The sequence below is a fragment of the Penicillium samsonianum genome (genome assembly GCF_028829775.1).
Source record: "Penicillium samsonianum strain IBT 33392 chromosome Unknown utg000001l_segment0_segment0, whole genome shotgun sequence".
In the NCBI taxonomy this organism is placed as follows: Eukaryota; Fungi; Ascomycota; class Eurotiomycetes; order Eurotiales; family Aspergillaceae; genus Penicillium; species Penicillium samsonianum.
The window spans coordinates 2,020,764-2,038,222 of NW_026643259.1; the positions used below are offsets into that span (position 1 = coordinate 2,020,764).

The 17,459-nt window shown below is 47.5% G+C and overlaps 8 protein-coding genes across 8 annotated transcripts; 4 read left to right on the top strand and 4 right to left on the bottom strand.

The window, feature by feature from the left end:
• Positions 1 to 188: 188 nt before the first annotated feature.
• N7471_000787 (MFS transporter) lies at positions 189 to 2,040 on the bottom strand (the record flags this gene model as incomplete). The annotated part of the gene is made up of 5 exons (XM_057273508.1): positions 189 to 416; positions 471 to 594; positions 643 to 889; positions 942 to 1,552; positions 1,622 to 2,040. The coding sequence occupies 5 exons, from the start codon at positions 2,038 to 2,040 to the stop codon at positions 189 to 191; spliced, it is 1,629 nt and encodes a 542-aa protein (XP_057141687.1).
• A 2,144-nt stretch (positions 2,041 to 4,184) lies between these two features.
• On the top strand, positions 4,185 to 6,107 carry N7471_000788 (PAS domain-containing hybrid sensor histidine kinase/response regulator; the record flags this gene model as incomplete). The annotated part of the gene is made up of 1 exon (XM_057273509.1): positions 4,185 to 6,107. One exon carries the CDS (start codon positions 4,185 to 4,187, stop codon positions 6,105 to 6,107), a length of 1,923 nt encoding a protein of 640 aa, XP_057141688.1.
• A 211-nt stretch (positions 6,108 to 6,318) lies between these two features.
• Positions 6,319 to 8,124, bottom strand: N7471_000789 (uncharacterized protein; the record flags this gene model as incomplete). The annotated part of the gene is made up of 4 exons (XM_057273510.1): positions 6,319 to 6,354; positions 6,422 to 7,670; positions 7,748 to 7,898; positions 7,947 to 8,124. The coding sequence occupies 4 exons, from the start codon at positions 8,122 to 8,124 to the stop codon at positions 6,319 to 6,321; spliced, it is 1,614 nt and encodes a 537-aa protein (XP_057141689.1).
• Positions 8,125 to 8,544: 420 nt separating this feature from the next.
• Positions 8,545 to 10,158, top strand: N7471_000790 (Zn(II)2Cys6 transcription factor; the record flags this gene model as incomplete). The annotated part of the gene is made up of 4 exons (XM_057273511.1): positions 8,545 to 8,833; positions 8,888 to 9,171; positions 9,250 to 9,374; positions 9,426 to 10,158. 4 exons carry the CDS (start codon positions 8,545 to 8,547, stop codon positions 10,156 to 10,158), a joined length of 1,431 nt encoding a protein of 476 aa, XP_057141690.1.
• Positions 10,159 to 10,399: 241 nt separating this feature from the next.
• Positions 10,400 to 11,573, bottom strand: N7471_000791 (SRPBCC domain-containing protein). The gene is made up of 3 exons (XM_057273512.1): positions 11,346 to 11,573; positions 11,130 to 11,279; positions 10,400 to 11,061 (listed from the first exon to the last, which is right to left on the bottom strand). Exons 1-3 carry the CDS (start codon positions 11,499 to 11,501, stop codon positions 10,828 to 10,830), a joined length of 540 nt encoding a protein of 179 aa, XP_057141691.1. The 5' UTR covers positions 11,502 to 11,573; the 3' UTR covers positions 10,400 to 10,827.
• A 287-nt stretch (positions 11,574 to 11,860) lies between these two features.
• N7471_000792 (uncharacterized protein) lies at positions 11,861 to 13,605 on the bottom strand (the record flags this gene model as incomplete). Its single annotated transcript, XM_057273513.1, has 3 exons — positions 11,861 to 12,813; positions 12,884 to 13,037; positions 13,099 to 13,605. 3 exons carry the CDS (start codon positions 13,603 to 13,605, stop codon positions 11,861 to 11,863), a joined length of 1,614 nt encoding a protein of 537 aa, XP_057141692.1.
• A 2,054-nt stretch (positions 13,606 to 15,659) lies between these two features.
• N7471_000793 (Aminoglycoside phosphotransferase) lies at positions 15,660 to 16,471 on the top strand (the record flags this gene model as incomplete). Its single annotated transcript, XM_057273514.1, has 3 exons — positions 15,660 to 15,746; positions 15,796 to 16,044; positions 16,106 to 16,471. The coding sequence occupies 3 exons, from the start codon at positions 15,660 to 15,662 to the stop codon at positions 16,469 to 16,471; spliced, it is 702 nt and encodes a 233-aa protein (XP_057141693.1).
• Positions 16,472 to 16,763: 292 nt separating this feature from the next.
• Positions 16,764 to 17,327, top strand: N7471_000794 (uncharacterized protein; the record flags this gene model as incomplete). The annotated part of the gene is made up of 1 exon (XM_057273515.1): positions 16,764 to 17,327. One exon carries the CDS (start codon positions 16,764 to 16,766, stop codon positions 17,325 to 17,327), a length of 564 nt encoding a protein of 187 aa, XP_057141694.1.
• Positions 17,328 to 17,459: the final 132 nt, after the last annotated feature.

Here is a 17,459-nt window from a genome sequence, read left to right on the forward strand (position 1 = left end):
CCTAGTGTGAGTCTTTGGATATTGTGAATAAACGCAATCTATAGATATATCCACCTCATTTCCCCGCCATGATAATTAAACGCTAAATCCATCATGATTAAAGACGAACATCAAAGAGAAAACAAAAAAACAAGTCTATCTATCTTCTATCTATAAGAGAAACCCAGAAACCAAGTCGTAATACGGAGTTAGATAGCAACTGGGCCGGCACCCAGTCTATCTTTAGGTCCGATACCTTTGTGCCGAACCGCAAACAGACCGATTATCAGCCCTAGCCCAGCTAGACCGACAGAACACCAGAGACCGGTAGCGTACTGCTCTGCGAGACTGTGTCCTTGCTGGATGTCGACAGCATCGGTAACAGCCGCTGAGATAGCCAATGCAACACCAGAGCCAATTTGGAATGCTGTGTTCAGCTAGTTTAGGATGTTAGCATATAAAAGTTGAAATACAGGAAAAGGAAAACTCACCATTCCGCCAGCAAGACTCTTGACTTCGACCGGTACACTTGTGAGTACCACAGTGCTCGTCGTGACGAAGATAAAAGACACCGATGAGATACTGATAAGGGATGTGGGGAGAACATTGAGCCAACTGTGAGAGTTAGTATATTTTTATCCAAAAGGAAATGGCGATACATACAAGCCTGCTTCAGGATTGGAAGTTAAAGCACTCGAGATGGGAGCTACCACAGCCAGAACCAGTCCGGCAATGAGGAGGTGCTTTCCATTCATGTATTCGAGAAGTTTTCCTGTTCCAAGAGAGACAATGAAGCCGATCGCTCCCATAGGCAAAAAGCGAAGTGCTGTATCGCCAGCAGAAAGCTTGTCCACTTCCTGTGCCATAAGGACGATATAGTAAATAACGTTTTGGTAGGTGCCATAGCCAGCTATCTATAATTAGCATTGCCAGAGCACAAGTTCGGGAAACAGGCAACTTACTGAAACCAATGACCCAGAGACCGGCGAAATTGCGAATCTTCCACAAAGAAAGCGGCATGATAGGGTTGCTGACGTATTTCTCAAGGATTGCGAATCCAACGAGAAGACCAACCGCCAAGATCAGCAGGACAATAATGAACGGCTGGTCCCAGCCGTAGGTTCCACCACTGGACAGGACAAATTGGAGCAGGATCAGGCCGGCTGTCGACATCACTGCGCCAATATAGTCCATTCTTTCGTGCTTCTTTTCGGAAGGAACATCGCTTGGGAGGACGATAAAGCCCAGGATTCCCAAGGACCCGGTGATGATGACAATCAGATAGAAGATGTATCTCCAGCCCAACGAAGAGGTCAAGAAACCGCCGAAGATGAGACCGGTACAGAATCCCAGGGTTCCAGAGGCTCCATATATTGACAGTGCACGGGTGCGATCAACGCCACTGAAGTAGGAGCTGATGATTCCAATAGCAGATGGCACTGTCATCGCAGCTCCAATTCCTTGAATGCCACGGAACACTGTGAGTTGAATAAACGACTGCCCAAATCCAATGGCTAGGGTCCAAACAGAAAGCCAGGCAAGACCTAGACAAAGGATCTTCTTTCGTCCATAGCTGTGCAGGTTAGCATTATGTCAAGTCTAGAGACATCAAGTCTAGAGACAATGCAAGGAAGTGTCATACCGATCAGATAAAGCGCCAGCTAACAAAAGGAAGCCACCAAACGACAAAGTGTATGCAGAAATCATCCATTGCAAATCGGTACTAGACACGTCGAAATCTTGTTGAATTGACGACAAGGCGATGTTGGCGCTTGTCATGAAGACATTGTCTAGAAACTGAGAACCGGAGGTGACAAGCAAAATCAGAGACCCTTTCCAAGAACCCAGGCGGCCGAACTGATGCGGGATCTTCTCGAAAATAAGAGGATCCTCGCTACCAGCCGGGGAAGGAAGCATATGCGCAGGTGTGACAGCGCCCGAAAAGTCCGGACTAGAGATTATATTAGGTTCGATGACTTTTGGGACCTCCATGGTGGGTGTTTCATCACCACCATGTGCCTGATGGCCACGCGGTCGACTGAAATAGTCCACAATGCCCATTATGATTGTGAAAATAGAATGAAGATTAAAACGGATGGCCAGAGTAGCACTGGCACCTACTTTCATACTAATATACTAATTACTATCAAACTAAAAATCAAAATCTTCAATCGATCCAGTTTAAAAAGTGGAGTGAGGCCTTTCGGATTACCATTTCGAGCAAGATCTTAGAATGGAGCATGTTCTCTCGGGTTACCTCTTTGAGATGAGAAGACCCACGATGAACCCACGAGGAGTGGAGAGGAGAATTTATTGGCCCTATCACTCGCACATACGAGATAGTATAGGATTTTTATGATTGACATGTGGCACTGATAACGCAATGCATATGCTCCGTGGCCCTATTGCATACAATTTGTAGAGACAACGCATCAATGGCGTCTTGAAAATTGCTATCAGCTTAAAGTCTTCAATCTTTTTTATAAAAAAACTTAAAATGTTATCGGGCCGAGCGCTAAGACCCACGGGATCCCGGTAGGGCTTGGTGAACTTGGCGTTTTTAGGGCTACTTCCAAGGCTGGTGTTTTCTAAAGCTATATATATGGGCTCGGATAAAATTCAGCTAGGACTTTATTTTAATTTTATAGTAATGATATTCTATTTCTACAATTTTTCGTATATGGTCAAATTTTGAGATTCGCCACGCTGATTTTTACTCTCCCGCCGTGACAGCTCATCCCACGTTCATCACCCACAGGCCGTCTTCTAGACCTCTGGTTCTCCCTGAGTGGGGGACCTATATTCTCCGTCGAAAATTTCAGAATCGAAAATTTCACAATCACCCTGATTTTCCTTTTAGCAGTTTGCGCATTCCTTCCTCCGTATGCGTACGGAGTACGCTCCTTTTATTATTAGGAGCGTGGTCCCTACTCATCCTAACGTGGCTGTTGATAAAAGGATTCTATTTACTGAACTTTCAGATTTATAGATCATTGGTAAACCACGGTATGTACCTACAAAATAATAACTACCCCTCCAACCCTCGGATCACGTTTGCCAAGCCCAACGTGAGCAATAAGAACATTCTCTCCTGCATTGCCAAGCTGATCGCCAGTCAAGCAAAAGCTTTGACTAACATGACTAGCATGACCCGCATGGCCAACCATTGATGATTGATAGTAGTAATGATTATCTGCTACTCGAGGACTATATCTGTTGAGGCAGCCTTACTGCTTAAGCCGGATAGGACCTTTGCTCCCACTACATGTAGTTGATCTTCCTTCCTCTCTCTCCCCAGCCAAGAGCCCAATTCAACACATGGTTTCTTTCCCACCTGGCCTTCTCTACTATATCTCAACTTGGAAAGCATTCATGGCACAATAATACTACGCTATAAAATTCGCGGTCCTGGCGCTTGACATGTAGCTCTTACTGCACTGCGAGGTGCTTGATAAATACGCACATTTCACCTTTTTTTATACACAATTCGCGGGCACTCGGTTGTAGTATTACATTGTATCCAGTGATTTTGCATAACGCCAAAGATCCAGCTTCGTAACAACCCTTCAACTTACTCTCTCGTTCCTAGCAATTATGAGTCTCGCAGTCAAGCTAGATACGGACTACGTATACTTACCGACATTCCAAATCACAAGCCATTATGCATTAAGCCGAACTCACACGCCCAACTCACACGCCCAACTCACACAAAAAGAAAGTATTTAGATATCCGAGGCACCTCTAGGGCTCGGCTATTGAAGTTTAAATGACGTCAGGATGCAGGACCAGTGCCAAGCATTCAGTGTCCCCTCTCAGTGGACATCCATGGATGACTTTTGGTCTCTTTTGCCAATCACAACGTTTTAGATAATACTTCCCCATCATTCAAAGTATGTTGTAGACCGAAGCAGAACCCACAATGACGTGCGAGATTATATATCGTCATACCCTCCTTTTCTTTTTAACAATTAAGATCTCATATAAACATATATTAGCTTACATATCATTACAATCACAAACTTGGAAGAAAGCAATTTACAGACCTCGGGAAGATCGACGATCACGATTCAGCCTCACCTGCCATGCGCGCCACCCGAATCTTTTGCGGGTAACACATAATTGAGCAGTCATCAAACATTTTCTATCGGCGTCTGACGTCTCTTCCGTTGATATTGGAAGAAGCGCGACTCGGCGCAAAGAAATAGATGACTTTCACTTTTAATCAAAATGTCTCGGCACAACAGCTGGCCGACATCCTACCGAACGGCGTCGCCATCCTCAGCCATCGATATGACCTGATCTCCGCGAATCGCCGATTTCGGGAACTCATCCCATGCCCCAGCGTCAACTTCTCCGAGTGTTGGTTACGCTCGGTCCATCCCGACGACTACGACCGAGTGTCTATTGAGTACCGGGAGGCCGTATCCTCCAAACAACGGCTACGTTTCGAATACCACACGCGTGACCCGGACTCGATTTGGTGTGTCATGACATTGGATCGGCTGAATGATAAAGATGTACAATGCTTTGGGCTAGGCGACGGTGCCATGTTCATCTGTACAATTGCAGATATCACCCCAGAGAAAAAGGCAGAGCTCCTACAGAGGCAGGCTGCGGAAGAGGCACAGGAACGAAAGAAGCAACAGGAGCGATTCATTGATATGATCAGCCACGAAATTCGCAATCCTCTATCTGCGATAGTACATTGCACGGAGGATATTCAAGAGGCAATCTATAACAAGGAGCCGGGTGAAATATCAGTCATGGACATCACCGAAGCAACCGAGACAATCAGTCTATGTATCAGGCATCAAAAGAAAATCGTCAATGACGTTCTCACGTTTTCGAAACTTGATGCGTCGATGCTGCCGCTGTCGCCACGAAAGGTCCAGCCGCAGCGACATCTCACCATTCCGATGGCGATATTCCGACCCGAGCTCCGAAAGCACAGAATACATTTCGAATACAAGGCCGATGTTTCCTATGCCGAATGCAATATTGATTGGGTCATGGCAGATCTAGATCGAATGGGCCAGGTTCTCGTCAACATACTCTCGAATGCTATCAAATTCACCGCCCAGTCGGAGGGTCAGCGATCCATCCGAGTCTCAGTGGGTGCTTCGACCGAGCGTCCAACTTCGTACCCGCCAAATATTGTCTTCTTCGATTCGGGCGAAGCAGCGCTCCACAAAGACGCGACTAACAATTCCGAGTGGGGGAGTGGCGAAGTTACATATGTCATGGTCGCCGTCAAGGACTCCGGTATTGGGGTTACCGAGCAAGCCCAGAAACGGCTCTTCGAACGTTTCAATCAAGCAACCCCCAAAACCGAGAGCATCTACGGTGGCTCTGGCCTTGGTCTCAATGTGTGTAGGAAGCTGTGCCACCTACATGGGGGTGAGATTGGCGTGAGCTCCAAAAGATCTCACGGAAGTACCTTTGGGTTCTTTTTCAAAGTACGCAAAACGACCAACGAAGATGGTAAAGGGGATGAGTGCCTCGGGGTTTCTGCAATCGATAAACTCTGTGTTGATATCCAGTCATTGGGAAATAAAATGCGCGGTGTCAATGAAACGACGGAAGAACCCCAGATGTCAGAAAACCCCCCTGAAGATATCATCTTGGAGGCACGGCCAGGTGGCCCTAAGGACGCAGGCACAGTTCATACCGACAGTATAGCCCGCGAGGTCGATAATGAGGAGAGCAAACGGGCGAATCGTGATGACGAGAAACTGACCGGCGACGGCCAGCGTATCCTCTTGGTTGAGGATAACGTTATCAATAGGCGAATTATCTCGCGCAAGTTGAATACACTGGGTTTTGACATATCGGAAGCAAGCAACGGGCAAGAGGCCGTGGATGCGAATAAAAATGCCCCATTCGACTGCATTCTCATGGATCAGCAGATGCCTGTTATGGATGGCAACTCTGCCACGAAAGCAATTCGTGACATTGAAAAAGAAAGTGGAGACCATGTGCCTATTCTGGGAGTCACAGCGAGTGTCAGAGACGCACAACAAAAAGAAATGACCGATTCTGGAATGGATGATGTCATCCATAAGCCTTATGGGACTCATGAGCTGGTTGAAAAGATCCATCGCATGGTTTCGAAGGAAGGGAAACCATGATGAGGTAAGTCGAGGATTGTGCCCAGGTGGAATTTTTGCTCTTTTTGGAAGCATGCGAGATATGAATTTGTACAAATAGACTGAGAGAAAATATACCAACATGATAAATCCGACCGTACAGGTCGGAAGTCCTACAACTGCTATCACAATGGATATCAATTCTATTGTGAAAGGGTTCCAGCACGCAGAAGCCCAAATGCTAGCAACACCTTTATGGACGTTTCGTAAACACTAACGGACACCCATCCTGTATCAAAAGTCAGCACAAGGCACGAGCGGAACAATACCAGAAAATAGGTAATAAGGCTACTAACCATTGGAAACAATGTAGCAAAAACTCGAATTTCCTCTGATCTCTCCGTGGCATGATGCTCCCAGTCAAGTTCCAGCGCCGCTTTCCCAATCATACCAGCCATAGATAGTGGCACATACTTTCTTGCGAGACAATCGTGTGGTCCCGCACCGAATACTAGCCAATTCTTAGTCTTGGACTCGGCATCCCCGGAGATCCAACGCTCGGGATCGAAGTTATCGGGATTAGGGTAAACGTTCGGATCATGTAAAGCCGGATAACAGGATGGGATGATCATGGCACCCTTCGGGACGGTATAGTTAGGCGTGACAGGGAAGTTCTTCGTCGCAAGATATGGAACCATAATGACGGGTGGACGGTGACGCAGAAGCTCCTTGATGACTGCATTGGTGTAGGTGAGCGACTCGAGCATGGGAAGATCGAAAGACTTGTTTTTATCACCACCGCGAGCGGCCAGATTTTCTTGACGCAATTTATCGAGCACGTCGGGCCGCTGGGCGAGGATTTGGAATAGCCAAGTCGTGGCACTGCTCGACGCATCCTGAGAAGCAAAGAGGAAAGTAAACAATGTCTCTCCGATTTCCTCATTCGTGAACTCGCGGATCATGTTAGTTGGCCTCTCGGCGCCCGTCTCCCCTGCCGCGACCTTTTCCTGGTATCGCTTTGATTCCATCATGTGGAGAACCCAATGGTCTACGATACACGTTGGTGTCGCACCGGTGGCCATATTTGCTTTGCACGCAGCTGCGCATTTTGAAAACTCGGCGTGGACAGCGTCGGCTGTCCGCTTCCCGAGCCAGGGCTTGGTGAATGGAATGTAGATTGACAAAGGCACGTTGACTAACTCGAGGGCAGCTGTGGCAAGGTAGAAGTCGTCTGCAATCTTCTTGACGGCGGCCTGGGAGATATAATCGCCAAAGAATGTGCGGCATGAAAGTGCACAGTTGATCTCGCGGAACATGGTCATGAATTCCTTTGGCTGTCCCTGATTCGCCTTGCTGGCGGCGACAAATTTGCCAAAATAATCGGCCAGTACTTTCTCTTGTACCGGCAGGTATGTAGCCATGGCCCTGTTGGTGAACAGGGGAGTCAACCCCCTGCGGTACTCGGCATGATCCCTACCCTGAAGAAACACCCATGCTTTGTGACCTAGGATATCTTTTGCGATCGGTACTATACATGGCTCGGCGTATCCAGGCGACTTGAACACTTTGTGGGCTATATCTCTGTCGGAGGCTAGGACGACAAATCTATAGTACATTGCATTAGTTTGGACAGTTTGGCGGGTTTGATAGAACCCGATGAGACGATAGCCGTGAGTGCTTACTTGTGGAAGACAGATACACAGCTGAGTGGTCCACTCGCCCACTGTGCAAGATACCCTTCGAACTTTGGGTGCAAGGCTTGTATAAATGGGCCCATAAGCGGGATTTTGAGTGGAGGTCCAGCTATAGAGCCTTTTCGTTTGATATACATCACTAGATACGGCATCAGCAGATTCCTGTGGTATTGAGGGATCCATTTACCTTGATCATAGACTAATATGGCAATTAGAAAAGTCACTGCGTACTGCCAAAATGAAAATCTCATCAAGGACGCCAGCAGGTGGCTTTGAAACTGGGGATGGCTGGAAGGCCATATCTGCGGCAGCTCATTCTGGGCGATGGAGATGTTAGCGATCTCAAAAGCCATGTTGGTGTCCATGATGGTAGATGACAGGAGCAAGTTGCCAGACTGCCTCTTTTTTAAAACAGGTACGGAGTAGAGAATACCTACCTATGTAGGGCAGATTTCCCTAGTAATGGCATGATATGGATGGATACTGCCCTGGTATCCACAGATTATACATGTTACCTAATTAGGACTAGACTCCGATGCCAAGCAGGGGTAAGGCGGGGTCTAGTCCTCTTTTGATTTGGACTCGGGACATTAACCTGAGGTCCACATATAACGGAATAATCGCCCGGGAAGTTCAACGTCGAACCTTCTGTCAAGACATACGTTTGTGCCGTTCCAACTCTTTGTTTCGCGTTGTGATCTCGACAGCGGTGTGGGGTTATAACTTGAGCTATTCCTAAAGCTAACACATTCCCCCCTTTGGATGCCCACCAATATCCTTTCAAAATGCGCCAATCTCTCCGCCGGTCCTGTGCGGCATGTGCCAAATCAAAGTCCAGCTGCGATCTCCGAACGCCGCGCTGTTCCCGCTGCGTCAAGCGTCAAGTCGAGTGCGCCTATGCAAACGAACCCTCGCCGGGGCCGGCAACTCCCGGGTGGCAGAATGGGGCATCAAAAAACCCACTGGATGGATCTGGCACTTTAACTAACTATAGATTCGGGTCTCTTGATCCATTTGATTCGTATCCACAGACTAGACTTCCCCGGGAACACGTTCAACGTCTGATCTACGGCTGTATGTAGGCTTCCAATGAAGCATTGTCGATGAAAGCTTAGCTTACGCATCTAGTCCTCCACAAAATCGCCTTCCAATACTACCCTCTTGACATGAATGCGACTTCAAATCCCTTTCTGATATCCTGGTGGCCACTTGCCCTAGGGGATCCTGCACTATTTCACGTTTCTCTACAAACGGCATGTCTTGACGAAGAGTTGTTGGCTCAGAAAGGCTTTCAGACCTCCGAACTTCTCATGGCAGACTCGGTGGCGTTACTGCGACGCAAGGTTGATCATATGTCGCTAGCTGTTCAAGATGGGACTATGAACTCAGTCATCACCTTGGCAACCATCGAGGTAAGATACTACCATAAGCACCCTCCTTTCCTAATCTTTGATAATTGGAACCAATCCCTGATTATATATCACTCTTAGTTCGGCAAAGGCAATATAAAAGTTGGCGAAATGCATGTTAGCGGATTGAAAAAGCTGGTCGATATGAGAGGTGGTATCAACGCAGTAAGGCAGACAAGCCCGCTTACCGCGAGAATGGTCAGCTGGTAAGCCAACCCCTTTGCCACTCAGTGGACCGATATTCACATAATCCACAGGGTATCGATGCTCATCATGGGTCACCCTCAATTCGAGACACAAGATGACTTCGGCATTGGAGATGGCATCCCTCCTATCCCGGAATGGCAGTTCGACTCGACCGCGGTTGACGACCAGCTATTTCATCTCAGCACTATTGAAGTGGACGATTCTGTCAAGAATGTCTTCAATCGTCTGCGCAACATCTTCCAGCGAGCAGGCAATATACTTTTCCCAGCCACACAACTTCACGACCTTACCTGTTTTGTCATACACCGACTCCTACTCTCCGCTCCAGCTACGACAACACCTCCGCTCTCACGGATGACGGAATCCATTCGTTACGGAATCGTACTATACATGTTCATCGCTCAGGGACCAACATATTACTCGCATGCAGTCATACTGAATACGATTCTCATTCGATTTATGGAGCACCTCGAGAAGTCAACGCCTCGTATCTATGATTCACTTGACGTCTGGTTTTGTGCCGTCGGGATGGTGGCTTCATCTGGCACGGCTCATCACCGGTGGTTTATGAACAGGGCACGAGATATAGCTGCTGCTCTACAACTGGCCAACTTTAGTGACACACTCGTCCACATCAAAACTGTGTTGTGGTTGGAAAAACCGCAGAGTGAAGATCTCTTTCGATCTCATTGGGATACTATCTTCAATCTTGCGGATCAATTGGCACTATCAGACCTCTCGGGGTCGGTCTCGCCATATAGCAGTAGCGTGGAATTTATATGAAATAAATTTGAATTCAGCGGTTTCAATGGGCAAAGCATGACTTCTGTCAAAAAGCCTTGATAACCGAAAAAGTCGTTCATACGCGACACTATCATAATGAGCACCACCACCCAAAAGACGATGGCTACCTGTGAAACACAACCTATGCCAAGCGGGCGTTCACTCAGCCCTTGGACAGTCAGCCTTTTGTTAGGGATATGTTTTCTTGCATGCTGGAGGAAGTGCGACACTACCACACCTCTCTTGGTATAGCTCAGTGCCACAGGTGCGAGGTCTGACCTGTCTCCCTTCGCTGCGACCTATAGGCGTGCCACAACTGCACCACCGTCTGAGGCCTGGTCCCCAACCGTGTCTACCGCACCATTGCTGTCGAGCCCATGACTAAACCATAGCGAATTTAATTTGGGACCGCTCATGATACTGTCACTTTGGCAATCCACATGCCAAGACAAGGCGTGTTTTATATTTTTCTCACTAAGCTTCCAAGTGTTTATCTCAAAGACAGTCGAACAGTGACCAAGATATACCTATGCGGCTATACCCCGGAGACAATCCCTTGCCTACAATATGTACATCGTACATAGATAGGTAGTGGAGGTAAGGCGCCAAAACCAAAAGTGCGTGCACAAAACACCAAATTGTGCGTGTGCAACAAACCCAGCCCCCAAATCAGGCCGATTCAGCGCGGGCCTTAAGATCCTTGTGGAAGATATCGAAATGGGCACGCATTTTCTTTCCAAGCAGAGAAGGACTCATAATGAACGCAAGGAGACCCTTGAGATCCTCGGACTGGGTGAAAACAGTGGAAGCACCATCATTGGCCGGTTCGATATGGAATTTATGCAAACCAGCAATGGTAAACACGGGCGGGCCTTGCCAAGAAAACAAGCTCTCGGAGTTCTCCTTTGCCGTTTATGGGAAATTCAGCTTAATTTTCTTTCTTCGAGTTGGGGGAAGCGTGTCATTCTCACCTTGACTTCGGCGACAAACTTGAAGTTCTCAATGTTGACTTCGATTTCATCTCCTGAGGAAAGTTCTTGCGGGGTCTTGGTGGTGTCCTTGAGTTCGATCCCCTTGAGCCATTCCGTGTGCCATTCCGGGTATGCTGAGAAGTTGAGCAGCTAGGGGCGATACCTGGTCAGCTTGTTTCGCCAAGAATTTGGCTCTCAGGGCTGGTATGTACATACAATATCGCGCACTTTAGCGGGCGGTGCGGCTATTTCAATTGTGCTTGTGATCATTTTGTGGGTGGTGTGGTTAGGGAGTGTGTTGGATGCGCGAGAAAGGGGATACCAATAAATGGGATTCTCATGAGGGAAGTGCGTGGATGTAGAATAGTGCATATCCTTGCTGCATCCATCGTGTAGCTGCCCCACCCGATCTGCAGATAACCTCAACGATCCTTTTTTTGGTCATTGCGTCTTTCACTTATCTTCCTCCCAAATATGGACATGAAATAATGTGAATACTGAAAATAAAATTGTATGTTTTGAGCCTAGCTCATCTAATCAACTTGCAATGGGATATAGAACGAAATCCAGCCCCAAGATTATGTAGCAGCCATGAGATGGTCAATAGCAAGGTCATTAAGAATCCCCTATCTACCCATGACGAGTCATATATACATAACACACATGAAAACAAAGGTATATGCATGATTTCACGTATTTCTAATAATTCACCTGCATGTCCAGACCAAAGCTCAAGGCTCGATACTGATCTTGCTGACACGCCGACCATTGTTCTGCTCTCTGTCTGCAGCAAGCGTAGAGGCGAACTTACTCTTCGCGCGAAGCTGCGGTCCCTTCCAGTAGAAGACATAGATGGGAGTCACAACCAGACAGGAAAGACAAGCCAGAATAGTGGTTGCATACTCCACATGCCACTTATTGCCGATATTCGTGTACATGGGCGTCGCGTACATGGCCGAGATACCAGCGAGAAGATCACGCGCGAAAGCATTGCCACCAGTTGCAGAAGCCGAGTAGACACCATATGAAGCGACCATGTAATCAACAGAAGACAGGTAAATGGCAAAGTTGGCGATACCGACACAGCCGGAGAAAATCATGGATCCGATCCAGTGGACGTTTTTCGAGTCGCCGAAAGATGTCCAGGCGAAACCGAATAGACCGATTGGTTCGAGTGGCGCGAGGAAGAGCAGCCATTTGAGACGGCGCTCGGGTGGGATGGCGGCATCGCCATGTCGGAGTCGAAGCTTTTGATCACGTATGAACCACGGGAAGTAGCTGAAGTAGGCAATGAAGTAGGCGGCGTTGATGGGGATAACTGCCCAGGCTTGTCCGAGGGTACCGAAGCCCCATCCTTGCTCGTAGACGATGGCGAAGCTCTCCAGGAAGGTGAAGATCAGAGCATCGGAGAAACCGGAGAGAAGAGAGAGACATAGGACGATGGGCTCGCGCAGAAGCATGTAGAATGGACGCGCCCAGATCCTGCCGGCTTCCTTGAGGGAGATACGGGGGGACTTGAGCTCGTTGGGTCCGTAGATATTCGGGTCTTCTCCGGTCTTGCGGCGGCGCTTGGCTTCCTTGTCCATGATAATGGTTGAACGACTCTCGGGCATGAAGAAGATGATTAACTGGGTAACTCCTCCGAAGATGAGTTGAATCCAGAAGAACCATTGCCAATCGAGGACTAAATATCAAACATATTTGTTAGCAATGGGTCGTAAACCGGTCAAGGGTGAAAAGAGTAGTTCGCTTACATCGCGCAATTGGTCCACCAATCACACCACCAATACTTGTACCGAGACAAGAGGACAAAACAATGAATGCGAGAGGGAATTGTTGCGTCTCGGGCTCGTAAATATCGGCAATAAGACCGAGAGTGACACTACCACCAGCAGTAGAGAGACCACCCTGAATATTATGTTAGTTTACCAAATTATCAAAACGCTAGTTTGCCGATGGAGAAACCAACCAATGCACGAGCAACAACAAGACTGCCCCAGTTGGGGGCAAGGGCTGCGGGGAGTTGCCAAATGTTGATCAAGAACATGGAGAGCTGGAGGATAGGCCAGCGACCGAATTCCTCGGACCAAGGGGCCCAGAGCTCACAACCAATAGAATAAGTAACCAGGTACGCCATTTGGCCTGTGCGAGCGTGCTGTTCGCTAATGTGGAAGGCCTCAGACAAACTTTTGACAGCAGCAGGGTAAACTGAGGTATTGAAGTTCATAGAAACCTGAACGAACGCGACCGCGGCCAGATAGGTCCATTTCTTCCATCGTGGCCAGCAGTATCCCAGGATCTCGTAGCAATCTCCTTCCTTCAGCTCGCGCTTTCCATCAGCGCGCTCGCTCTCTTTTTTCTCAAGCGCGGCGGATATATCGACGGGTGCGCTAGCTTCACTGTCTGTTTCATTGACAGATAACGATGTACTCTCGCTGTGAACAGCTTGAGGTTCTTGTTGCTCTGGGGTAGACATCCTTGCGTGTGGGGGATGGAGCAAAGGGCGTGAGAAGGAAAAGTTTTGTGGACCTTCTCCAGGTATTATATGTACAAAGTACGGAGCATGGACGGAGTATGTACAAAGCATGTGCAGACTTTTTCTTACTTGCGACTCCACGCGCTGAAACCGGATTTATAGTGGATCTACAATGCAGATGGTGGCGGCCGAGGCGTACATCGCAGTACAAATTGATCTATAGCGCTTAGAGTTGATATAATTGAAGGTGTTGAACAATTGAATGTTTAATATTATTATACATAAAGATTGTCACACTATTTATAATACTCACCATCTCCCCATTATCCTATGTGTGAATATCTCCAAAAAAGAAAAGAACCCTGAGAGTTCAGATCTGCGGTCCCGAGGTTTCTTCCTTTCTTGGCATTCTCCACTTACCCTGACGTCAGTGTACAGATGTACTCTTCTATTACTGCCCATTTATGCGTTGGATTTGGCGGTAAAATATTCTAAGGTTGTTCAGTTGCCACGAATAATCTACCACAACCAAGCAATGATATCTCTGGGCTGTCTCTGGGCAGTCTTGGCTGATCAGAAAATACCGCAAATATATTGGGGATACTGTTGTTTTTGGCCCTTGGAAGTATGTTGCGCAACATACCTATATATCTACACTCCGTTGAGCTATGCACGGTAAGAGGAGAAGTAGAGGATGAGAATAAGACCTGGGGAAATTGACATGGAAGCGACGTTTTGAAGTCATCCCTGCCGGTTCCAAGGGTGGAATAACATTCGAATTGGGAACCACAGGGGACCTACACAGCATAGCCAATCAGGGAATATCTATGTCAGCCGGGAGATCTTCGGGCATAAACTGAATTCGTTCATAACTAATGCACAGACCTCCAGGAGCTCAGGTGTTTAATCGATTTTTTAGTGATCATCACTCATAAGTCCATGTAAGGTACAAGCGTACCTATACACTCCATACGGAGTACACCGGCCCCGGGGTCATAGCTGACTACATACTATAGCGGCCCGGTGACCTCGGGATCTCTTCGGGAGGGCCAAGATGACATCATCATAAGGCAACTTCGATCTACTCCGTAAAGATTAGGTACATAAAATAGTGTGTACTAGGGCACTGAGTTGTGATTTGCTATCGTTATTGCTATTGCTATTGCAATCAATATTAGAATGGGGAAGCTAACAAGAAAAACTATATGCCCTAACTTTTGAAACCCAAGGCATAAATAAATAAACATGCCTCGGGTCCCTATTGTTTATTATCTAGAAAGCTAGATATGAATCCTTATAGTGGTCGAAGAACATTGGAACTTCAGATCTGTAACTGGCAATTGTTAGCGTGTTTGGATATTTCGGATTATCAACAAGGCACGTGTACGAAGACCCATAGCGCTCAGGGTTCAAAACCCCCTTTAAGGGGGATTCTGGAGGCCCGAATGCCTGAATTAGCACCGCTCTCCATACCGCTCTATACAATGTGTTGTAAAGGTATTAATTACATGTTCAAAAGAATGAAGCCTTCGGACCCATACAAATCCCGGAATCTCCAATTTCTAGAAGGTTTGCATGCCTCTCATTCATTTCTCATAGTGGGAAGGCTTCAACGCCGAAATAAGGGAATTCTAGGATATGTGTCACATATCGTGCCCATTTTCTAAGGCATTAATGTTGTCGACCTTGAAGGGCTCTGTTATGGTAATTCAGGTATTTCAATTTTCTGCCGTTCTAAAATAAGGCACTCAGGCATCAAACCCCTTCTAAAGGGGGTTTTGAACCCTGAGCGCTAGTTATGGGTCTTCGTACACGTGAAAGGGATGACCGAAAAGAGTCAAGTTGTCGCTGCACACGCCCGATCATGTGATGCATGTGCATGTGACAAGGATATGTACTTTCTGAACGTGACGCGTGTGGACTTCGTTCCTCAACAAAATGTACGCACGCAGGGTTTATGGGATCCTTCAACCCAGGTCTCATTTGCACCCTGGCAAAACTGAATCCGTTTCATCATGCATTCCATCGAAAATTGTTGATATAGCCAGGTTCCGATGTTGGCCCTCTCGCCAGACGCAGACATTTTCGACATCTATTTGGCCCCGGTCGCATGCAACCCCTGCCATACAAGGAATCTCCACGTTAAACTGTGACGAGGATAGCCTTTATTGTTACACATCGGGAAGATAGCTTTGGAATGAGAAGGAACAGCTTTCTCGCCGCTATGTTAAGTTCAATCTGGCAGAACTCGTCAGGATCGCAACTCGGGCGACAGGGTCTATGTCCTGCGTCGAAGTGCAGATGCTCCCAGAGGGGAACTTTAATAAGGTCTTCCTTCTTACGATGAACAATAGGAAAGAAGTGATTGCAAAGCTTCCGAATCCTAATGCTGGACCTCAATACTTTACTACAGCTAGTGAGGTTGGAACGATGGACTATGTAAGGGTTGCTTGGCTTCGTGTTGCTAAGCACTATATGACCTAATACTATACTCTTCTAGGTTCGGAATATACTTAGGATTCCAGCCCCAATTGTGTACGCTTGGAGCCCCTCTACCGAAGAGATTGGAGCCGAGTATATTATAATGGAGAAGAGTCAGGGAGTGGAACTTAGCAAGCTGTGGGATGGTATACCGGGTCCTGACAAACTTCAAATTGTTCAACAACTCGTCGAGTTTGAGAAAGCACTCGTATCTACTCGGTTTCCTATGTATGGAAGCTTATATTATGCGAAAGACCTGCAAAAAGTTCAATCAAATCAAATGATTGACATTGGAATTAAAAAGAGAAATGTGGGTTTGGATTTTGCGGTCGGTCCGACTACGAAGCAAGGTCAGGCAAAATATCCATCACCTATCAATCTTTGAACGAAATCCTACAGCATCACGAGGCATTAATTCGCAAGCGTTGGTCCAAAAAGACCCGCCAGCAGAGGCTAAAGATTCCCCTAAGTGCCTGGCCGACTATCCCGGCAATGCATCGCCCGGACTTCGAAGCTTTCGTCGGTCATAAGAAAGGTACCAAATATCGGGATTCTTACATCTGGCCGTACATAAATCAAGAGGATCCCCTGAACACCAAGACGCTGTCCTTGTTCTGAACGCACGAGGTCGTCATAACCCTTCGAATTTTGCTGCCGTCGACTTTGGTGCCACAAATATGGGCAGGGTCAGCAAAGCAATTGGTGTCATCTTGTTGGACAGCCATACTATGATTATGAATGGCCTGACTGAAAATGTCACGAACTACGGGAAGATCGTTGCTTGGAGTGAACACCCAGATGCCTATGAATGGACGGCCAAACAAAAGCAGTGCATACCTGGAGAGGGCCTGCTGATACTGGAAATACAGGAGCGACTTTTAACATTTGTTTTTCAATGCTGCAGGCAGCTTCTCCATGACATCCCCGAGTCCACCCTGACCAGTGACTCCTTCCCTCTTCTACTAGAACTGCCCCTGAGGTCCGAAAATGAGTTAAGCGGTTTCCAGTCTTTGGGTGTGATGGCTGCGGAAGCCCCATATCGTGTTCCAGCACAACTGGGTCTTACTCTTGTTGCGTCGCTCCTCGCGGCCAAGGCATCCGCTGCAGAAGATCACCTGTGGGCTTTGCGAGAAGACCCAGACTACTTTTCCAGGATGCTGCACGGGGCCAAGGACCATCGCCAGGAGACTTTCAAGAACGTCAACGAAAATACCCACCCACTCCTGAGCCGCAATCGGTGACAACTTCTCTGGACGCACATCATTGGCTCTGTTATATCGAAAGCATACCTCGACCTGGAGCTGTTCTCCGAACTCAGCAGCCAAGCCAAGAAGTTGGTCTTGTTACAAAGGCAGTATGCTGACGACATATCG